The 19,157-nt window shown below is 43.1% G+C and overlaps 1 protein-coding gene across 6 annotated transcripts in view; it reads right to left on the bottom strand.

The window, feature by feature from the left end:
• Nucleotides 1-872: 872 nt before the first annotated feature.
• The window catches only part of LOC133345647 (regulator of G-protein signaling 12-like), a 141,196-nt gene continuing 122,911 nt past the window's right edge, over nt 873-19,157 (bottom strand). For 2 of the 6 annotated variants that reach the window (XM_061556598.1, XM_061556602.1), the window contains 4 exons: nt 4,826-4,992; nt 3,043-3,135; nt 2,240-2,383; nt 877-1,290 (listed from right to left, as the gene is read on the bottom strand). In XM_061556598.1, coding sequence (XP_061412582.1) covers nt 1,069-1,290; nt 2,240-2,383; nt 3,043-3,135; nt 4,826-4,992 — 626 coding nt within the window. In that variant the 3' untranslated portion in view covers nt 877-1,068. Of the gene's footprint in view, nt 1,291-2,239; nt 2,384-3,042; nt 3,136-4,825; nt 4,993-7,850; nt 7,950-19,157 lie in introns of those variants that run through there. The other 4 variants (XM_061556600.1, XM_061556597.1, XM_061556599.1 and 1 more) reach the window with 4 other exon arrangements.

The following is a 19,157-nucleotide window of genomic DNA, read 5'->3' as shown; positions in this document are numbered from 1 at the left end:
TCACAAGTATAAAACAAACAACAATTAAACAATTTCAGATCTTTAAATCTGATGTTACATTTAAATTCAGAACCTGTCACAAACTGTTGGTTAACGAGGTAAATTATATATTTTTAAAAAAATGTTTGCCACCGAATTTGTCAACGATTTTGGTATTTGGATTTTAAAATCTCATTTATGTTCAGCACGCTTAAATGCTTGCGGATACAAAACGTTATAAGCGCAAGTTTAACATTAAAACAAAAATAAACTAAAATGTATCCCCCCCCACCTTTCAGAGGCCCACATTTTTACATGTTACATTTTCTAGTTGGAAACACATACTGTACTCGACAATATTGCTGCCAAAGCTTATCTTTCTAACCATTCTAGAAAACGATTAGAATTCACATGAGTCACCCACTCACTCATTCACTCACGATTATTCATTAATATACTTACCAATACAAACATATTCCATGTGGGAGATGCATAGCTTATAATTAAGGTATGCTGGTGAGGGCTGCTACTCACTGACACTTTTATTGAATCTGATCTATAATTGTACGTATGTCATTGCTCAGCAATGTTAGGCCTTACTTCCAGGGTGGGAATTAGGATAAACAATGGAGTCTAATGCCAAACCACTGAAAGTGATTGGGTGTGTGTCGAGTTAGTTGACACTTAAGGCACCACCCACTCACAGCTGAACAAGTAAAATTATTCTTACTCTTCGCCTAGCCATGCCTCCTGCATAGATTGGAGTCACAAGGGCCAGGCGTGATGATGCTTCACCAACACAAACTGGAGGGCAGGCCTTGAGTTTACATAGATACACTCGAAAGCAGCCACACTCGTGTTTACAGTTTTTATTGTCAATCAAGGAAGTAATATATTTTGCTGAAAATGTGACATTTTAATGCCGGCGATGTTCCATTAGCTTCGAATAAACAGTCCGTGAAAATCTTTAACACATTACGAAATGACCAATGCTTCATTTGCTGATGTAGAAGTTGATAAAAAAGAATCTTGGCCTCATCTTGACTCGGGGCAGGAGTGTAGCAATAAATCGCCAAGGAGGAAAAGGCGTCAGATCTTTTTGGAGATGAGCGAGTAGCGATAGCGGCGTACCTTTTTGGGCGTGACCACGGTGCTGGACGCGCTGCCGGGCTTTTCGGTGGCGGCCGTGTGGCCTGCGTCGGCAAGCGCCGACAACAGAGGGCGGCCCTCCACCTCGGCGAGTAGGCACTCCTGGTACGGGGGCGACTTGAGAAAACGTGAATAGCTGTCGAACTTCATCAGGTTAAAGATCTGCCGGGGCACAAGGGCACGACAAAGACGCACACACGCACGCCACACACACGACGTGCAACGCAACAAACGCACACGGGCGCAATCACACACAAACACAAGCAGGGACAAAGGGCGAGTGTACTTGCACCCACAGGTACGCAAACATTTCTTATTTCTTAAACACCAGTATAGTATTACCATGTAAATTAGAACATGGCAAAAGAGGTGGTGGAACAGACACAATTCTCAACCTCTTCATTCAACCAATGCTATTGAATCGACCGCACGAGGACATTATTCTCCATCACACTATGTGATTAGCCTCAGTTGATAGTAAAAGGGCCCAATGCCATCTAAGCCCTAACTGCCACAAATGTGCTGCATTCTTGTAAAATCTCACAGCACCTGCAGAAAAATGTCAGGGGTGTCATAGTGGCGAGATGTTAACTACCTCGCTGGGTATGCAGGAGGTCGTGGGTTCGATGCCGATCCTAACGCCGCTGTATATTTGGAGTTTGGATGTTCACCCTGTGATCGCATGGATTTTTCCCGAGTCCTCCGATTTTCCCTCCACATTTAGAATCAACATGTGCTTAAAGTATTTGGCCGCTATAAATTCCATGTGATAAGCCACTTCGTTGAGCTATCATTTGTGAAAGCTTCTGAAAACAGCTCTCCAGCTCAGTGGGCCTTACCTGGTAAAAGAAAATAGTTTAGTTTAATCGTCTAGCTTAGTCAGATATCGTGCTGAACAACGCGTGGTGCAACCCAAAAACAATTCATTGGAGAGCTCTACAACACAACGTGGAAACCTACGTGCAGTACTGAGGCCTTGGTTCGGCCTACCCAATAATAAACAAAACAAAAAAACCTTGTGAAGGAATGCATGCGCACGCCACTGGAGCTGTTTTCTACACAGGCAGCACGCGTGGTGACCCCACGTCAGCGAGCGTGCGCGTGCACGCACCTGTTGCTGTTGCACGTGGAACATCGCAGGGTGCGGAGCATTCAGGTTGTCGTCCGAAATGTGCGCCTGGCTGTCGATGTTGACGGGCATGGCAGCCTTCTCCGACAGGAATCGCTCGTAAATCCGACGCGCCGTCTGAAAGAGCTGGGGGGGTGGCCCCCACAGTAGAAACGCGGCGCGTGAGCGCGAGTGCATTGGCCGCCCGTCTTAGGTGCTGGCGGCTTTTCACGGTTCAATATTACACTTGTGGCTTTTGGCAGTCGACGGTAAAAAAAATAAGCGTTTGATCAAAAATGACACGTAAAAAAAACATTCAGATGGCATTCCTTGCAAGGGCCAAAATGTATTTTGAAAGAAATCATAACGATGCACACAAAATAAACGGCAACTAGTTTGCAGATTTGAATTTGTCATATGCATGTGGCTTCAGTGACCAAAATACAGACCGCATTGCAAAGTAAATACTGCATTCCCATTCCAAACTGATTCATCATGCTTGGCTACACTGCCTTGCCACGTTTTTTTATGGCTTTGTGACGGGCTCTCTTAAATAATAACATTATGAATCAGCCCACTGTTTAGAACAGGGGTCAGCAAACAAAACGGCAATAAAAGCCATTTCTTTCGAATTCGGTAAAAAGACTCAATATTTCAAGAGCCGCAATGCACCGTGCGGTGAATACGAGACGTGGGTCCTTAATAAACGACGTGACGAAGCGGTCTTTTAAAGAGTCGCGTTTCGGCTCCAGAGGACTCTCACTGCCTTGTGAGTCTGAGCCTGGCTGAATGTGCACTCCAGGTACCTGGGCAGCCTGGTCCGACGGGATCTGTCGAAAGTCTTCACACGCCTGCCAAAACATGATGTTCTCCTCACTGAACTCCTTCTTGAGAAAAGCCTGGAGGGGACAGCACATCGTGAGCTCACAGCGCAAAACAACAGCGACACGCACACACATACTTTACCCTTTCCCATTCCCATGACGTACGGCATCAGTTTTTTTCTTACGATTCTGTTCCGATGACGTACGTGTTTTTCGACATGTACGTCATCGGAACGAAACCAGAAGGAAAACTAAGATAAATAACTTTATCGGTACCGAGGCTCCCACAATGCCATGCGGGAGGGTGTGTGTGGCAAAGTTTGGCACCAGCTATGGTAGAGTGTGGTCGTGTTGCTACGGTTCTCTGCGGTGAGTACAGTATCTTTAAAAACAAAGGCGCTACGGCTCTCTAAATAATATTAACGCTGCACCGCTTGCAAGTTCAGAGATTCAGCGGTGAACGGGACACCCACCCTGCAAGTTGCAGACAGCTCGCAAAGGGAAAGGGTTAACTGCGATAAAGGTCTGGAGCACCTTCACCGTTTGTCCTTCAAAGTCATCGTCCCTCAGGGTCATTGCTCCTCAAAGCCGTTAGCCTCCTCCAGCTGTTAGCCTTTCAGACAATGTCCATTATACCGCTATTTTTGTACAAGGACACTGTTCCTTCAAATCGTTGTCTCCCAGCTGTTACCCTCTAAGGGCATTGTTTCTGAGCGCTGTCAAGCCAGAGGGGCAAGGGAATGCACCGTGCGAGCGCGGCCGCCAGTCACCCCAGCCTGCACGTGCACTGTGACCTCCTGTGTGCCGTCGCCACTCCACGTATCCTCCATGCGCACCGCACTGGCCCCAATAGGTTACACCCCCCCCCCCCCACCCGCCCAAATGATTGTGGTGGGGGGGGGCAACCGAAGAAAATTGGACCCCATCCATAGGATGAGCTGCCCTCGAATTATATTTAAAGAAACAAAGGAAAACTTCCCAGACTTGCTTCACTGTAAGCCGGTTGTGACGAATCATCCACTAGATGGTGCTGTAACATGACAGGATGTAACGACACGCTGTAATTGAAGACCCATCTATTCTATTTGATCTTTTATATTTCACCAGGTAAGGCCCACTGAGCTATAGAGCTCTTTTTCAGAAGCGACCTGGCCACATATGATAGCTCAACGAAGCAGCTCATCACGTGGAATTTTAGCAGCCAAATACTATAAAGGGGTGTTTTCGAAATGTGTAGGGAAAAACCCGAGGACCTGGAAAAAATCCACGTGACCACGGCGGCACCCCAAACAGGAACTGCCTGGCTTTCACTTGTCTCGAAGGCACTTGACAACGCTGAATTTTACGTCTTTATTTTATGTTCTCATTGGAGGTGCGGCTACCTCCTCCACGCGTGGGGATTTCAGGAGTCGTCAAAGTGCGACTGCGGCGCAGTGCAAAATGCATCGCTCACAGTGCCCAACGCAAATTTGAATCCCTGCGGCAACACCAGACACCGTCGAATGGCTTTCCAAGCTCGGCACATATGGTAAACAGTCCACGATGGATCAACGGCCTCAGCACGCACGACCTGCCGATCGACTAAATCCAGGGGTCGGCAACCAAATAAGATACTTTTTCGGGGAATTTGGTAAAAGAAAAAAAAATATTTTAAGAGCTTCAATACACAAGAGAATCACGAAGCCGGTCCTTAAAGAGCCGCACGAGGCTCCAGAGCCGCAAGTTGCCGACCCCTGGTGAGGGCCTCTCCCTGTGCCACGCGCACCGTGAAGAGCTGCAGGCCGAGGGGGTCGTGCAGCAGACGCTCGAAGCACACGGCCCAGCTCGCCGCCCGGCCTTCGTAGCCCGGCCCGCATGGCATACTGGGAAGGCTCGCATTGCTGCTCAGGCTCTGCTCGCTGCTGCACGGGTGCAGGTCCCGTCCGCTCAGCTCTGTAAGGGACATGACAGAGCACGGGGAATTCAGAACCTCGGCGTGAACGTTCAGCTCCAATGGTATCAGCTCGAGAGCGATTGAAGATGCTCCGAGCACGTGGCCGTCACACCTAACGACACGCGGTACAACCCGAAAACAGATCATGAGCTGTACATTGTAATTGCAAAAATCGTGGCAGTAAAATTAGACGTATATAAACATACAAATAATTGTATATATAGGTAAATATAAATATCTATATCGGTGCTCTGCGGTGGCGAGATGTTAACTCCCTCGCCTGGTATACAGGAGGTCATAGGTTCGATCCCGACCCTGACGCCTGTATATTTGGAGTTTGCATGTCTCTTTCCCCGTGGTCGCGTGGATTTTTCTCCAGGTCCTCCGTTTTTTCCCTCCAAATTTAGAAACACGCGTTAAGAGTATTTGGCTACCGCTATAAAGTTCTACACGAAAAGCCACTTTGTTGAGCTAACATTTATGGCCAGGTTGCTTCTGAAAAAGAGCTACTCCAACATCGATGTTTAAGTATAGTCCTGTGCACAATTCTTTAAAATTAAAAAAATAATTAACCTTTACATCTGGAAAGCCAATAAACCACATTGGCAGTGTGCAGCGCGCGAGATAACGACTTTGCTCTCAGCAAAGCCACGGCTGCTTACACAATTTCCAGACGGTGTAAATCGAGGTTTGAGTTTCCAGGCAGTTTCTGATTGAACAATGTTTTTTTTATTTGCGCAACAGAGCCGCTGTGTTCCAGTGTAGCGATGGTCAGACTCAAGAGTTGCCAGGTGACATCCGATGATTCAGAGCTACTCCTGTTCTTTAACAAACCGAGATCTACAGCAGTTGGGAAATTGGGGGGGCTATGAAGTCGACATGCTGGTAATTGGGGGGGGGACGGGTGCTGTTTGATCCATACTTCACCATGCCGGTTGGTGCAGGCTGGTGCAAGTAGCACGTCTCTTCGCTCGCTGAGCGTCTGGCTGGTATGAACGTCCTATCCACTAAAATTCACTCATCAGGCCCTTGAGTGTGCCCATTGTGAGATGCTTCACAATGGGCACCACCGATTAGCACGGTTGGCGACGTACGGAGCGACGAATGGAGAAAGTATTTGGCCAAAATCAAGGTTTGCAAACGACAAGGTCACGATGACGACCAGCGTGAAGGGCAAGAAATGACTGAGGGTGAGCCAAAGCAGGAGAGAGCAATATTGGACATTTCAACTCAACGGCAAAAAGCGGAATACCAATGCATCTGTAGGAAGGAAACCTCTATTAGGGAGGAAGTTTCACATTCTTGCATATTTACAAAAAAAAAAATAAATAAACTGAAAGGTGCCCAGAGAGACATGGGAGAGTTGCATCCTCGGAATTACACTGAGAGACGAAGATAAGCACAGGCAGATGAGTGGCATTGTGCTGAACGTTGATAGAAGTAGGCTTGGCCTGGACACATCGCAAGAACTGATGACAGCGAATGACAAGACGAGCGATGGGGTCGCAGCCAAAGGAAAAAAACGTGCTAGATGACGACCAATTGTGGAGATGGAGTCACATTTTCAGTTCACGAACAGGAGTGTGGTGGATTGTGGCATTGCCGGGCCACAACGGATGGTGACGGTACTGAGAGGTATTCATCCAGCAGCAGATAGACATTAGCCGTTGAAGAATATACTGATCACAAAAATTCGATATTTTTTGTAGCGAACATTGTAATAAAGTACCATGTTCACAACAACTTACTCTAAGCTACCAATGATGATGTCCATTTGTTATTTCCCAAAGACTGACATCCTTAAGATTATCTGGGATCAAGGTTAATTAACACAAATCGGAGGGACATCCAAAGCCAGTCTTAGGATTCCTAGAATGCAACATCTGTGGCCTAAATTCAGACAGCCAGACGAAGGATTACTCTTAGAATAATTCTAATAATGAACTTATCTAAACCATTCAGATGTAAAAAAAAATGTCTGAAGAGAATGCGTTGAGTTGAGCCACTTCAAAGGCTCACAGAAAATCGCGTTACATCTCCACCACAAGAGCATCGACTGGGATCACGACACAGTGCACCGATTACTGCACTTAGCCCACTACACCAATGCAGTACGACACAAAGCGCACAGGTAAATACTGTGGAGGAGAACATGGTACATGCACAAGCAGAACAACGAGAGCGCAGGGCACACACAGACGCACGTTAACGCACCGTCAACATATATCACAAACAAGCACTAAGATCTGTCTTTAAATAACTTTGCCCGAATTCAACCCAACGTTCATTAACTCCAAAATCCCCACCCAGTTAGTACAATGTTGCGTTCTGTATTAAACGTCACGTAGTAGTCTATTAGCCCAAAGCAGAATACTCATTGGTAGACTATAATCGCTGGTAGACTAATAAGTAATTCCAATGCGTTTTGTTATCGCAGCCATAGTTAAATTAAAAACCAAACTATTTAAAATTTTACCAGGTAAAGCGCACAGAGCTATATAGCTCTTTTTCAGAAGTCAGCTGGCTATCACAAATAAAAGCTCAATGCAGTTGCTTATCACGTGGAAATTTTACAGCAGCCAAATACTATAAACACGCGTTGATTCTAAATGTGGAGGGAAAAACCGGAGGACCCAGTGAAAAATCCACGTGACCACGGGCAAAGAGAACACGCGAACTCCAAACATACAGCAGGTGTCAGGGTCAGGATGGAACCCACGACCTCCTGTCTAGCGGGCGGAGTAGTTAACACCTCGCTGCCGCCGTGTAAACGCAAACGCAAGCGATCCGATATGAATTTCTTGCTTGGCAAAGGCCAATGCTGTCGGCAGCGGTTCCCGGCGCACTTCGGCAATACCACAAACACTTCGCTTGCGAGTCCGCCGCTGGTTGTCCATTGCTCTGTCTCGAGCGGGTCGACGGCGTCGCGAAAACGGGGGGCAGGCGGGGAGGGGAATCCACCGAGGATCAAGAGCGGTGCTCGCCGTCTCGGGAAGAAAGGAAGGCGAGAATAAACGCGGGGCGGCGCGGGCTGTGAAATGTTTCGTCGAGAGACGCATTAAGTAGTTCCCGGAAAAGGAAAAAACCTCACGCAAAGCGCAATCACGAGGGGGGGGGGGGGGGGGAGTCCTTCTTTTTCGGTACCGATAAGCACAACTTCCCAAAATCGGCAGCCGCAAGCAGTCGCAGCAGCCAGGAGAGCTGCCTAGCGACAAGGCGATACCATTGGCCGCACGCACGAACGTAGAAACCCCTCACGGGCCGCGAATGCAAAAACTAAAAATAAATTATACATAGTCTTTGTCTGAATTTGCAGTCGTGGTTATGACTGCTTGCAATGAGAAGCTTTAACTTGGCTCAGCGATGATACTTGCATGCATTTTTACTTGGATTGTTAGGAAACAGTGCTGAAATGCGGATAACTCATTCATCTTTACAATTAATGAGTTGAAGAAAGAGTGCAATCTGAATAAAAATGGAAACAAAAGAGACGCGCAACAATGTTTCTCGTGACACAGTCGACCGCAAGCCATCCCTCGTTACGCGGCAACTCAATATACAAAATATCGCTCAAAAGTAACTTATAAAATTAGGAAACAAATTCGATACATACGGTGCGCTAAATTCGAATTCACTTAGTTCAACACGCAGGCTTTCGCAACCAACGTTATCCATAATACAGGTTGTTTGGGTTATATCGCGTAAATATAAATGTGTCGTTCACCCCCTCTATTTTAAGACCAAGATAGGAGGATTTCATAATCAACGATTTTTGGGTTTAGATCGCGTTTATTTATAAATGTGTCGTAACCCTCCACCACCCGACACGGCCAATCAGTAAAAAATGTGTCACGTTGACAAAGACAAATAGTTCACTGCTTTAGCCCACCGGTGTGTTGAAGCAACAACATTCACAATTTGAGTACGACGTTTCGCTGGTAATTACAACCAGCATCATCGGGCAATTCGCCAGAATGGTGAGGCTCTCCTGTGTCTCCCGTTCTTATATAGAGCAGCAGCAGGATGACGTCATCATTAACTCATTAACTCATCAGGTGCAAAGATTCAAGGGGGGGAGTGATTGTAATTATATACTAGATTAGTAATCAGGCTATTGTTACGATGCGAGTTGTAGATTAGTAATCATTTGGAATGTGTTTTTATTGTGATTATGCTACATTAGTAATCAGTTAGTGGTTGTTTCCCTTATAAGTAATTGTAATGTATCTTATTTAATAATACGCTTCCAGGCCGCACTAAGCCTGTAGCTGTCTGAGCGATTGAAGTTATTTCTGTTTCTCTCAATTTCAATCGATTCTCTAATTAGTCTTTGCCAGTAGTAACTAGTTTTACACAACACTTCCACGTTGTCAAAATCAATTGAGTGTCCCTGTTGGCATGCATGTTCTGCTACTGCCGACAGTTGTGTTTGTGATAGTTTAATATTTCTCTGGTGTTCTTTTAGTCTTACACTAACGTTACGCCCTGTCTGTCCAATATAGCATCTGCCACATACACAATTAATCCGATATACACCTTCTGTTGATAATTTAGGTAATTCGTCTTTAGTGCATGTTACTAGTTGTTGAATTTTGTGTACTGTACCAAATCTTACTGTAATGTTTTGCTTTTGCAAAACACGGGCTAATTTATCAGTTACTCCTGAGATAAATGGTATTTTATTGTTTTAATAATCTGATCGCTTTCAGCAGTGTTGCTTTGCGATCGTGATTTGGCTTTTAGTGCTCTGTTAATTTGAGCATTATTGTAGCCATTCTGTCTTAGTGCTTCTTTAACATGTTTAATCTCTCTCACTAGACTTTCACCATCTGACACTGTTTTAGCCCGATGTATGAGCGTCTTGATAAGAGAGGATTTCTGAGCTGGGTGATGATGCGAATCTGCATTCAGATAGGCATCAGTGTGCGTTGGCTTTCTGTAAACGCTGTGTGTTATTTTACCGTTTGGGCCATGCCCAAGTAAAATATCCAGGAACGGGAGTGTGTTATTCACCTCCATTTCCATGGTGAACTGAATGGCCGGGTTTTGTGCATTGAGATGATTTAGAAAATCGTTAAGTGTATCTTTACCATGTGGCCAGACAACCAAAGTGTCATCCACATATCTAAACCAAAAGGATGGTTTTAATGTGCTCGAGGCAAGTGCTCTGGTTTCAAAGTTTTCCATGTACAAATTTGCTATAGCAGGAGATAGAGAGCCCATTGCTGCTCCCTCCCTTTGTTTAAAGAATTCGCCTCTCCATAAGAAGTAAGTGTTATTTAAACAATGGTCTGCGAGTTTCGGAATATCTTTTGGTAAACCTGTATTCTTTACCAGTGTATCAAGTAATTTAAGCGACTCGCTCACTGGAACCTTAGTGAATAGCGAAATCACATCAAAACTCACCAAAATATCATTAGGGTTAAGTTTAATATCTTTGATCATATTCACAAGATGTTCTGAATTTCTTATGAATGATGATGTCCTACCGATGTAAGGCTGAATTTGTTTAGTTACATATTTTGCTAATTTATAGGTGGCAGAGCCAATTGTACTGACTATAGGTCGTAAAGGGATGCCGACTTTATGGATCTTTGGAAGCCCATACAGTCTAGGTGGTTTTGAAGCCCTTGGCTTCATTAGGAATTGCTCATTTTTTGGGATTAATGAATTTGCAATGATTGCAGTAGTCTTACGTTCCAAAGTATTAGTTGGATCTCGTTTAATTTTAATGTAGGTACTCTCCTCTAATAAATCTTTAATTTTATTATCATAATCGGCTCGTGACATCACTACTGTAGTGCGGCCCTTGTCAGCTGCTAGGATTTGAATATCTTTGTTTAGACGAAGCTCTCTTAAGGCTTTTGCCTCGTTCGAGCTAATATTTACTTTAGGTACTTTACTATTCTCAATAATTTTGGCAACCTCGTGTCTAGTCATCTCTGCCTCATTATGTGGAAGGAGTCTTACTGCTGATTCTACCTCAGCAATTATCTCATCCACTGGAATTGTGCGTGGGGTAACGGCAAAGTTAAGGCCTTTAGAAAGGACAGAATCATGTCAGTGGTTAAATCAGTGTTAGTCAAGTTCATTACGGTTTTGTTTTCAAATTGTTCGTTTTTAATAGGGATTTGTTTATTGTAAAGTCTAGAAAATTTGTTAATTTGGTTAGCATTTGTTAGATTAAACACATTATCAGCCGATTGTTGTGTTATAGTATCGATTATATTCCAATCATGCATGGACACACTATTGCTTATATTTAAATGTAATGCTTTAGCGATTCAGAAATGTTGGATAATTCACTCCTGTTGTGTTGTATTCTCTCTATTAATAATAATTCGCTAGCTTTGTGTAGTATTTTGTTAGCCTTAGAAGACTTTATGTGATGTGTTATTTTAACTGCGTTTGGTATTACCTTCGAATCTCTGCACCTTTTGAGGAACGCCAATGAAGATATCAATTTCATCCGCTTAATGCGGAGCTTCTCCAATTTTCTGGTTTTAAGAAAAGTATCCTCCCCATAGAGGTTAGTCAGTTTAACACGTAGGCTTTCGCGACCAATGTTATTCATAATCAACGATTTTTGGGTTTAGATCGCGTTTATTTATAAATGTGTCGTAACCCTCCACCACCCGACACGGCCAATCAGTAAAAAATGTGTCACGTTGACAAAGACAAATAGTTCACTGCTTTAGCCCACCGGTGTGTTGAAGCAACAACATTCACAATTTGAGTACGACGTTTCGCTGGTAATTACAACCAGCATCATCGGGCAATTCGCCAGAATGGTGAGGCTCTCCTGTGTCTCCCGTTCTTATATAGAGCAGCAGCAGGATGACGTCATCATTAACTCATTAACTCATCAGGTGCAAAGATTCAAGGGGGGGAGTGATTGTAATTATATACTAGATTAGTAATCAGGCTATTGTTACGATGCGAGTTGTAGATTAGTAATCATTTGGAATGTGTTTTTATTGTGATTATGCTACATTAGTAATCAGTTAGTGGTTGTTTCCCTTATAAGTAATTGTAATGTATCTTATTTAATAATACGCTTCCAGGCCGCACTAAGCCTGTAGCTGTCTGAGCGATTGAAGTTATTTCTGTTTCTCTCAATTTCAATCGATTCTCTAATTAGTCTTTGCCAGTAGTAACTAGTTTTACACAACACTTCCACGTTGTCAAAATCAATTGAGTGTCCCTGTTGGCATGCATGTTCTGCTACTGCCGACAGTTGTGTTTGTGATAGTTTAATATTTCTCTGGTGTTCTTTTAGTCTTACACTAACGTTACGCCCTGTCTGTCCAATATAGCATCTGCCACATACACAATTAATCCGATATACACCTTCTGTTGATAATTTAGGTAATTCGTCTTTAGTGCATGTTACTAGTTGTTGAATTTTGTGTACTGTACCAAATCTTACTGTAATGTTTTGCTTTTGCAAAACACGGGCTAATTTATCAGTTACTCCTGAGATAAATGGTATTTTTATTGTTTTAATAATCTGATCGCTTTCAGCAGTGTTGCTTTGCGATCGTGATTTGGCTTTTAGTGCTCTGTTAATTTGAGCATTATTGTAGCCATTCTGTCTTAGTGCTTCTTTAACATGTTTAATCTCTCTCACTAGACTTTCACCATCTGACACTGTTTTAGCCCGATGTATGAGCGTCTTGATAAGAGAGGATTTCTGAGCTGGGTGATGATGCGAATCTGCATTCAGATAGGCATCAGTGTGCGTTGGCTTTCTGTAAACGCTGTGTGTTATTTTACCGTTTGGGCCATGCCCAAGTAAAATATCCAGGAACGGGAGTGTGTTATTCACCTCCATTTCCATGGTGAACTGAATGGCCGGGTTTTGTGCATTGAGATGATTTAGAAAATCGTTAAGTGTATCTTTACCATGTGGCCAGACAACCAAAGTGTCATCCACATATCTAAACCAAAAGGATGGTTTTAATGTGCTCGAGGCAAGTGCTCTGGTTTCAAAGTTTTCCATGTACAAATTTGCTATAGCAGGAGATAAAGGAGAGCCCATTGCTGCTCCCTCCCTTTGTTTAAAGAATTCGCCTCTCCATAAGAAGTAAGTGTTATTTAAACAATGGTCTGCGAGTTTCGGAATATCTTTTGGTAAACCTGTATTCTTTACCAGTGTATCAAGTAATTTAAGCGACTCGCTCACTGGAACCTTAGTGAATAGCGAAATCACATCAAAACTCACCAAAATATCATTAGGGTTAAGTTTAATATCTTTGATCATATTCACAAGATGTTCTGAATTTCTTATGAATGATGATGTCCTACCGATGTAAGGCTGAATTTGTTAGTTACATATTTTGCTAATTTATAGGTGGCAGAGCCAATTGTACTGACTATAGGTCGTAAAGGGATGCCGACTTTATGGATCTTTGGAAGCCCATACAGTCTAGGTGGTTTTGAAGCCCTTGGCTTCATTAGGAATTGCTCATTTTTTGGGATTAATGAATTTGCAATGATTGCAGTAGTCTTACGTTCCAAAGTATTAGTTGGATCTCGTTTAATTTTAATGTAGGTACTCTCCTCTAATAAATCTTTAATTTTATTATCATAATCGGCTCGTGACATCACTACTGTAGTGCGGCCCTTGTCAGCTGCTAGGATTTGAATATCTTTGTTTAGACGAAGCTCTCTTAAGGCTTTTGCCTCGTTCGAGCTAATATTTACTTTAGGTACTTTACTATTCTCAATAATTTTGGCAACCTCGTGTCTAGTCATCTCTGCCTCATTATGTGGAAGGAGTCTTACTGCTGATTCTACCTCAGCAATTATCTCATCCACTGGAATTGTGCGTGGGGTAACGGCAAAGTTAAGGCCTTTAGAAAGGACAGAAATCATGTCAGTGGTTAAATCAGTGTTAGTCAAGTTCATTACGGTTTTGTTTTCAAATTGTTCGTTTTTAATAGGGATTTGTTTATTGTAAAGTCTAGAAAATTTGTTAATTTGGTTAGCATTTGTTAGATTAAACACATTATCAGCCGATTGTTGTGTTATAGTATCGATTATATTCCAATCATGCATGGACACACTATTGCTTATATTTAAATGTAAATGCTTTAGCGATTCAGAAATGTTGGATAATTCACTCCTGTTGTGTTGTATTCTCTCTATTAATAATAATTCGCTAGCTTTGTGTAGTATTTTGTTAGCCTTAGAAGACTTTATGTGATGTGTTATTTTAACTGCGTTTGGTATTACCTTCGAATCTCTGCACCTTTTGAGGAACGCCAATGAAGATAGCAAAAGCCTTAAGAGAGCTTCGTCTAAACAAAGATATTCAAATCCTAGCAGCTGACAAGGGCCGCACTACAGTAGTGATGTCACGAGCCGATTATGATAATAAAATTAAAGATTTATTAGAGGAGAGTACCTACATTAAAATTAAACGAGATCCAACTAATACTTTGGAACGTAAGACTACTGCAATCATTGCAAATTCATTAATCCCAAAAAATGAGCAATTCCTAATGAAGCCAAGGGCTTCAAAACCACCTAGACTGTATGGGCTTCCAAAGATCCATAAAGTCGGCATCCCTTTACGACCTATAGTCAGTACAATTGGCTCTGCCACCTATAAATTAGCAAAATATGTAACTAAACAAATTCAGCCTTACATCGGTAGGACATCATCATTCATAAGAAATTCAGAACATCTTGTGAATATGATCAAAGATATTAAACTTAACCCTAATGATATTTTGGTGAGTTTTGATGTGATTTCGCTATTCACTAAGGTTCCAGTGAGCGAGTCGCTTAAATTACTTGATACACTGGTAAAGAATACAGGTTTACCAAAAGATATTCCGAAACTCGCAGACCATTGTTTAAATAACACTTACTTCTTATGGAGAGGCGAATTCTTTAAACAAAGGGAGGGAGCAGCAATGGGCTCTCCTTTATCTCCTGCTATAGCAAATTTGTACATGGAAAACTTTGAAACCAGAGCACTTGCCTCGAGCACATTAAAACCATCCTTTTGGTTTAGATATGTGGATGACACTTTGGTTGTCTGGCCACATGGTAAAGATACACTTAACGATTTTCTAAATCATCTCAATGCACAAAACCCGGCCATTCAGTTCACCATGGAAATGGAGGTGAATAACACACTCCCGTTCCTGGATATTTTACTTGGGCATGGCCCAAACGGTAAAATAACACACAGCGTTTACAGAAAGCCAACGCACACTGATGCCTATCTGAATGCAGATTCGCATCATCACCCAGCTCAGAAATCCTCTCTTATCAAGACGCTCATACATCGGGCTAAAACAGTGTCAGATGGTGAAAGTCTAGTGAGAGAGATTAAACATGTTAAAGAAGCACTAAGACAGAATGGCTACAATAATGCTCAAATTAACAGAGCACTAAAAGCCAAATCACGATCGCAAAGCAACACTGCTGAAAGCGATCAGATTATTAAAACAATAAAAATACCATTTATCTCAGGAGTAACTGATAAATTAGCCCGTGTTTTGCAAAAGCAAAACATTACAGTAAGATTTGGTACAGTACACAAAATTCAACAACTAGTAACATGCACTAAAGACGAATTACCTAAATTATCAACAGAAGGTGTATATCGGATTAATTGTGTATGTGGCAGATGCTATATTGGACAGACAGGGCGTAACGTTAGTGTAAGACTAAAAGAACACCAGAGAAATATTAAACTATCACAAACACAACTGTCGGCAGTAGCAGAACATGCATGCCAACAGGGACACTCAATTGATTTTGACAACGTGGAAGTGTTGTGTAAAACTAGTTACTACTGGCAAAGACTAATTAGAGAATCGATTGAAATTGAGAGAAACAGAAATAACTTCAATCGCTCAGACAGCTACAGGCTTAGTGCGGCCTGGAAGCGTATTATTAAATAAGATACATTACAATTACTTATAAGGGAAACAACCACTAACTGATTACTAATGTAGCATAATCACAATAAAAACACATTCCAAATGATTACTAATCTACAACTCGCATCGTAACAATAGCCTGATTACTAATCTAGTATATAATTACAATCACTCCCCCCCTTGAATCTTTGCACCTGATGAGTTAATGAGTTAATGATGACGTCATCCTGCTGCTGCTCTATATAAGAACGGGAGACACAGGAGAGCCTCACCATTCTGGCGAATTGCCCGATGATGCTGGTTGTAATTACCAGCGAAACGTCGTACTCAAATTGTGAATGTTGTTGCTTCAACACACCGGTGGGCTAAAGCAGTGAACTATTTGTCTTTGTCAACGTGACACATTTTTTACTGATTGGCCGTGTCGGGTGGTGGAGGGTTACGACACATTTATAAATAAACGCGATCTAAACCCAAAAATCGTTGATTATGAATAACATTGGTCGCGAAAGCCTACGTGTTAAACTGATAGGAGGATTTCTCCACAAGTCTGGCTGTCGCCTGAGGAGGCTGGCTGTAATTACTGGTAAAATGTCGTACTCCAATAATAAATGTTGTGGGTTTACTCTCCCAACACATCAGGGTGCTAAACTAGTAACGAATTGGCATGTTTTGTTTAAGTGACAAACCTTACTAATTGACTGTGTTGGGTGGTGGCATGTTTAACAACACATTTATATTAAAGAGATCTAACCCCCAAAAACCCTCCGGTCTCGAATTGACTTAATTTTGAGCCTCTAAATTGTACATTTTATGCTGCTCAGGATAGTTTGCGTGGCGCGCCTTTCACACTGTACTGGTTTTACGTTACTTATTTTGAGTAAAGTAAAATGTATGATTTTCCATGCAATATTTGCTCTAAAGAGGTCTGCTGCGTTATGGCGTCTTGAGGATGAAATATGTTCTGCAGGAATGCATCTCCAATTAGATGATGGCACTCAAATGGGAAAATATGGTTAGACTTACGGAATTTAGCTTTACGGACAAATTTCAGGAACGTTTATCGAGGGATGCCTGCATTTGAAATGACATGAAAGCGTGGGAACGAATCGTAGCACGTGGACAGCTTGAGTAAGCGACAAGAAACTACGCGCCGTGTCGATAACTCTTGCACCATTTTAAGATGTTTTCTTGTTCATGTTTTGTTTTTTGTTTGTTGCGGTTGCACCCGATTCAAGAGCCGAATGGATCATAGGGCTATACCTAATAAATGAACTTGAACTTGAACCATACATAAACAAGCGTGTTAAAACGCAGTTCATCGGCAGGTCACGTGTCGTGGGGTTAAGAGTGTGTACGCCCACCTTCTCCAATGCGTCTGGCCAGCATGGAAAGAGTAGGCCAAATACCATCTGAAGGGGCCCTTCTAGAGCTGGGCAGCTCTCCCGATGTGTTTGTGGGTTGTACCGCGTGTTGTTGTTCGGCACTGAGTACATCGTTTCGCTCCGCGTGCTCAAAGAACGGAAGCTTCTTCGGGAACTAAAGAAGCTTGCGGCACATGGAGCGTGAATGCGACTGTACACGGACTTGAATGAACAACAACAAAAATGCACTGCAGCAGTGTCCACCAGACGCATGGACGCGAATGACCGACATTGGACTCCTGGGCGCCACGGTAGCGAGATGTTAACTGCCTCGCCTGGTAAACAGGAGGTCGTGGGTTCAATCTCAACCCTCACGCCTGTATATTTGGCGTTTGCATGTCTCTCTCTCTCTCCCTCCCCGTGGTCGCGTGGATTTTTTTCTGGGTCCTCCGGTTTTCCCCTCTATGTTTAGAATCAACATGCATTTTTTAGTATTTGGCTGCTAAAAATGTCCATGCAATAAGCCACTTCGTTGAGCTATCATTTATGGCTGGGTTGCTTCTGAAAAATAGCTTTGTAGCCCAGTGGGCCTTACCTGGTACAATAAAAATAGTTTAATAATTTAGTTCAGTCTAATCCTGTGCACTTTCGCTTCCCACTTTAATTCCACGAGACTGAAGCCTTGAAGGCATCATGGCAAGTCTCAAACAACACTGAGGAAGGTGTACAAAAGCACTCAGCCTTTGTGCATTATGCAACAACCAAGAGCAGTCCCTAAAATAACTGCATTGTGGTCCATTTGTCTTAGGTCACCATCAATATAAATGAGCAAATGTGAGTGGCTGACAGGCAGCGGTGAGACAAAGTTATGGCTTTCCAACCTGCACTATTTTTCTACTTAGATGGATATTTCTCGTCATTCACATCTTTGAATATTGTTGGCATGAGGCTTCGCGATATGAGGTGTATGCATCAGAAAGTTCACTGACTATCAACTGACAGTGGAGCACAAGCAGCAAGAGTCTGACCACAACACTACGCCGCAATGTGGGTTCAGAAAGCGTCGAAAATGTGGCTACACCACCTCGACACGCTGGGCCGCATTGCGAAACAACGTCTCGCAAGAGTGGCGTGCGTGTACGGCGATTTCTCGAATGCATATTCTACTTTGCTTCGGAATTTCTTTCGTGAAAAGGCTGCGAGCGAGAGGTGAAGGCAACACGACAAATCGGGGGCCTGCAGACGACAGCAAGGTCGGGAGCCGACGAACACACTTCACCGGGAGAGAGAAAGAGACGCTCAAGGAAGAGGAACGTGTTGCTGAGCATGGACTTGGCCACGTGGAGGGAGTCAGCAGTGGTGGAAGTCGAGGGTGGGGCAGAAATTCCAGATATTGGGAGTAGCATCAACAGCAGTGGATAAGAGGAGACATCCCACTCAGTCAGGGGTCGGCGACCTGCAGCCCTGAAGCCGCGTGCGGCTCTCTAGCTGCCCCCTTGTGGGCAGCTGTTTAAAAAATAAAAAATCTGAATTTACTTTATTCTCTTCTTTACACCCTCATATGCAATTTATTCAATCGACTATTTTGTTTACGTCAAAATCTGTTTGTCATCTGCTGCATACTTGCTGCTATGTTTGTGTAGCTTTGTGTGCGTTACGGCTCTCGAAATATTTTGGTCAAAGAATAAATATAAATCGCTCTTCTTCTTTGAAAGGTTGCTGACCCCTGCACGAAGTGAAGGTGAATGATGATTTTGTACGCAGCTATTTGTAAGTACGTATGTTGAACTTTTTTCACAACGTACGTAGCCAACCGTGCTGATCGGAGGTGCAGAGGAAGGGCAACAAACTAAACACAAATGTACAACTCCAGTGGCTTTCTAATATTGGAAGGAAGAG

The sequence above is a fragment of the Lethenteron reissneri genome, chromosome 22, assembly GCF_015708825.2.
Source record: "Lethenteron reissneri isolate LAM-NWPU_2019-01 chromosome 22, ASM1570882v1, whole genome shotgun sequence".
Taxonomy (NCBI): Eukaryota; Metazoa; Chordata; class Hyperoartia; order Petromyzontiformes; family Petromyzontidae; genus Lethenteron; species Lethenteron reissneri.
The sequence above is the reverse complement of the archived record's forward strand: the minus strand, read 5'-3'. Positions and strand labels throughout refer to the sequence as shown.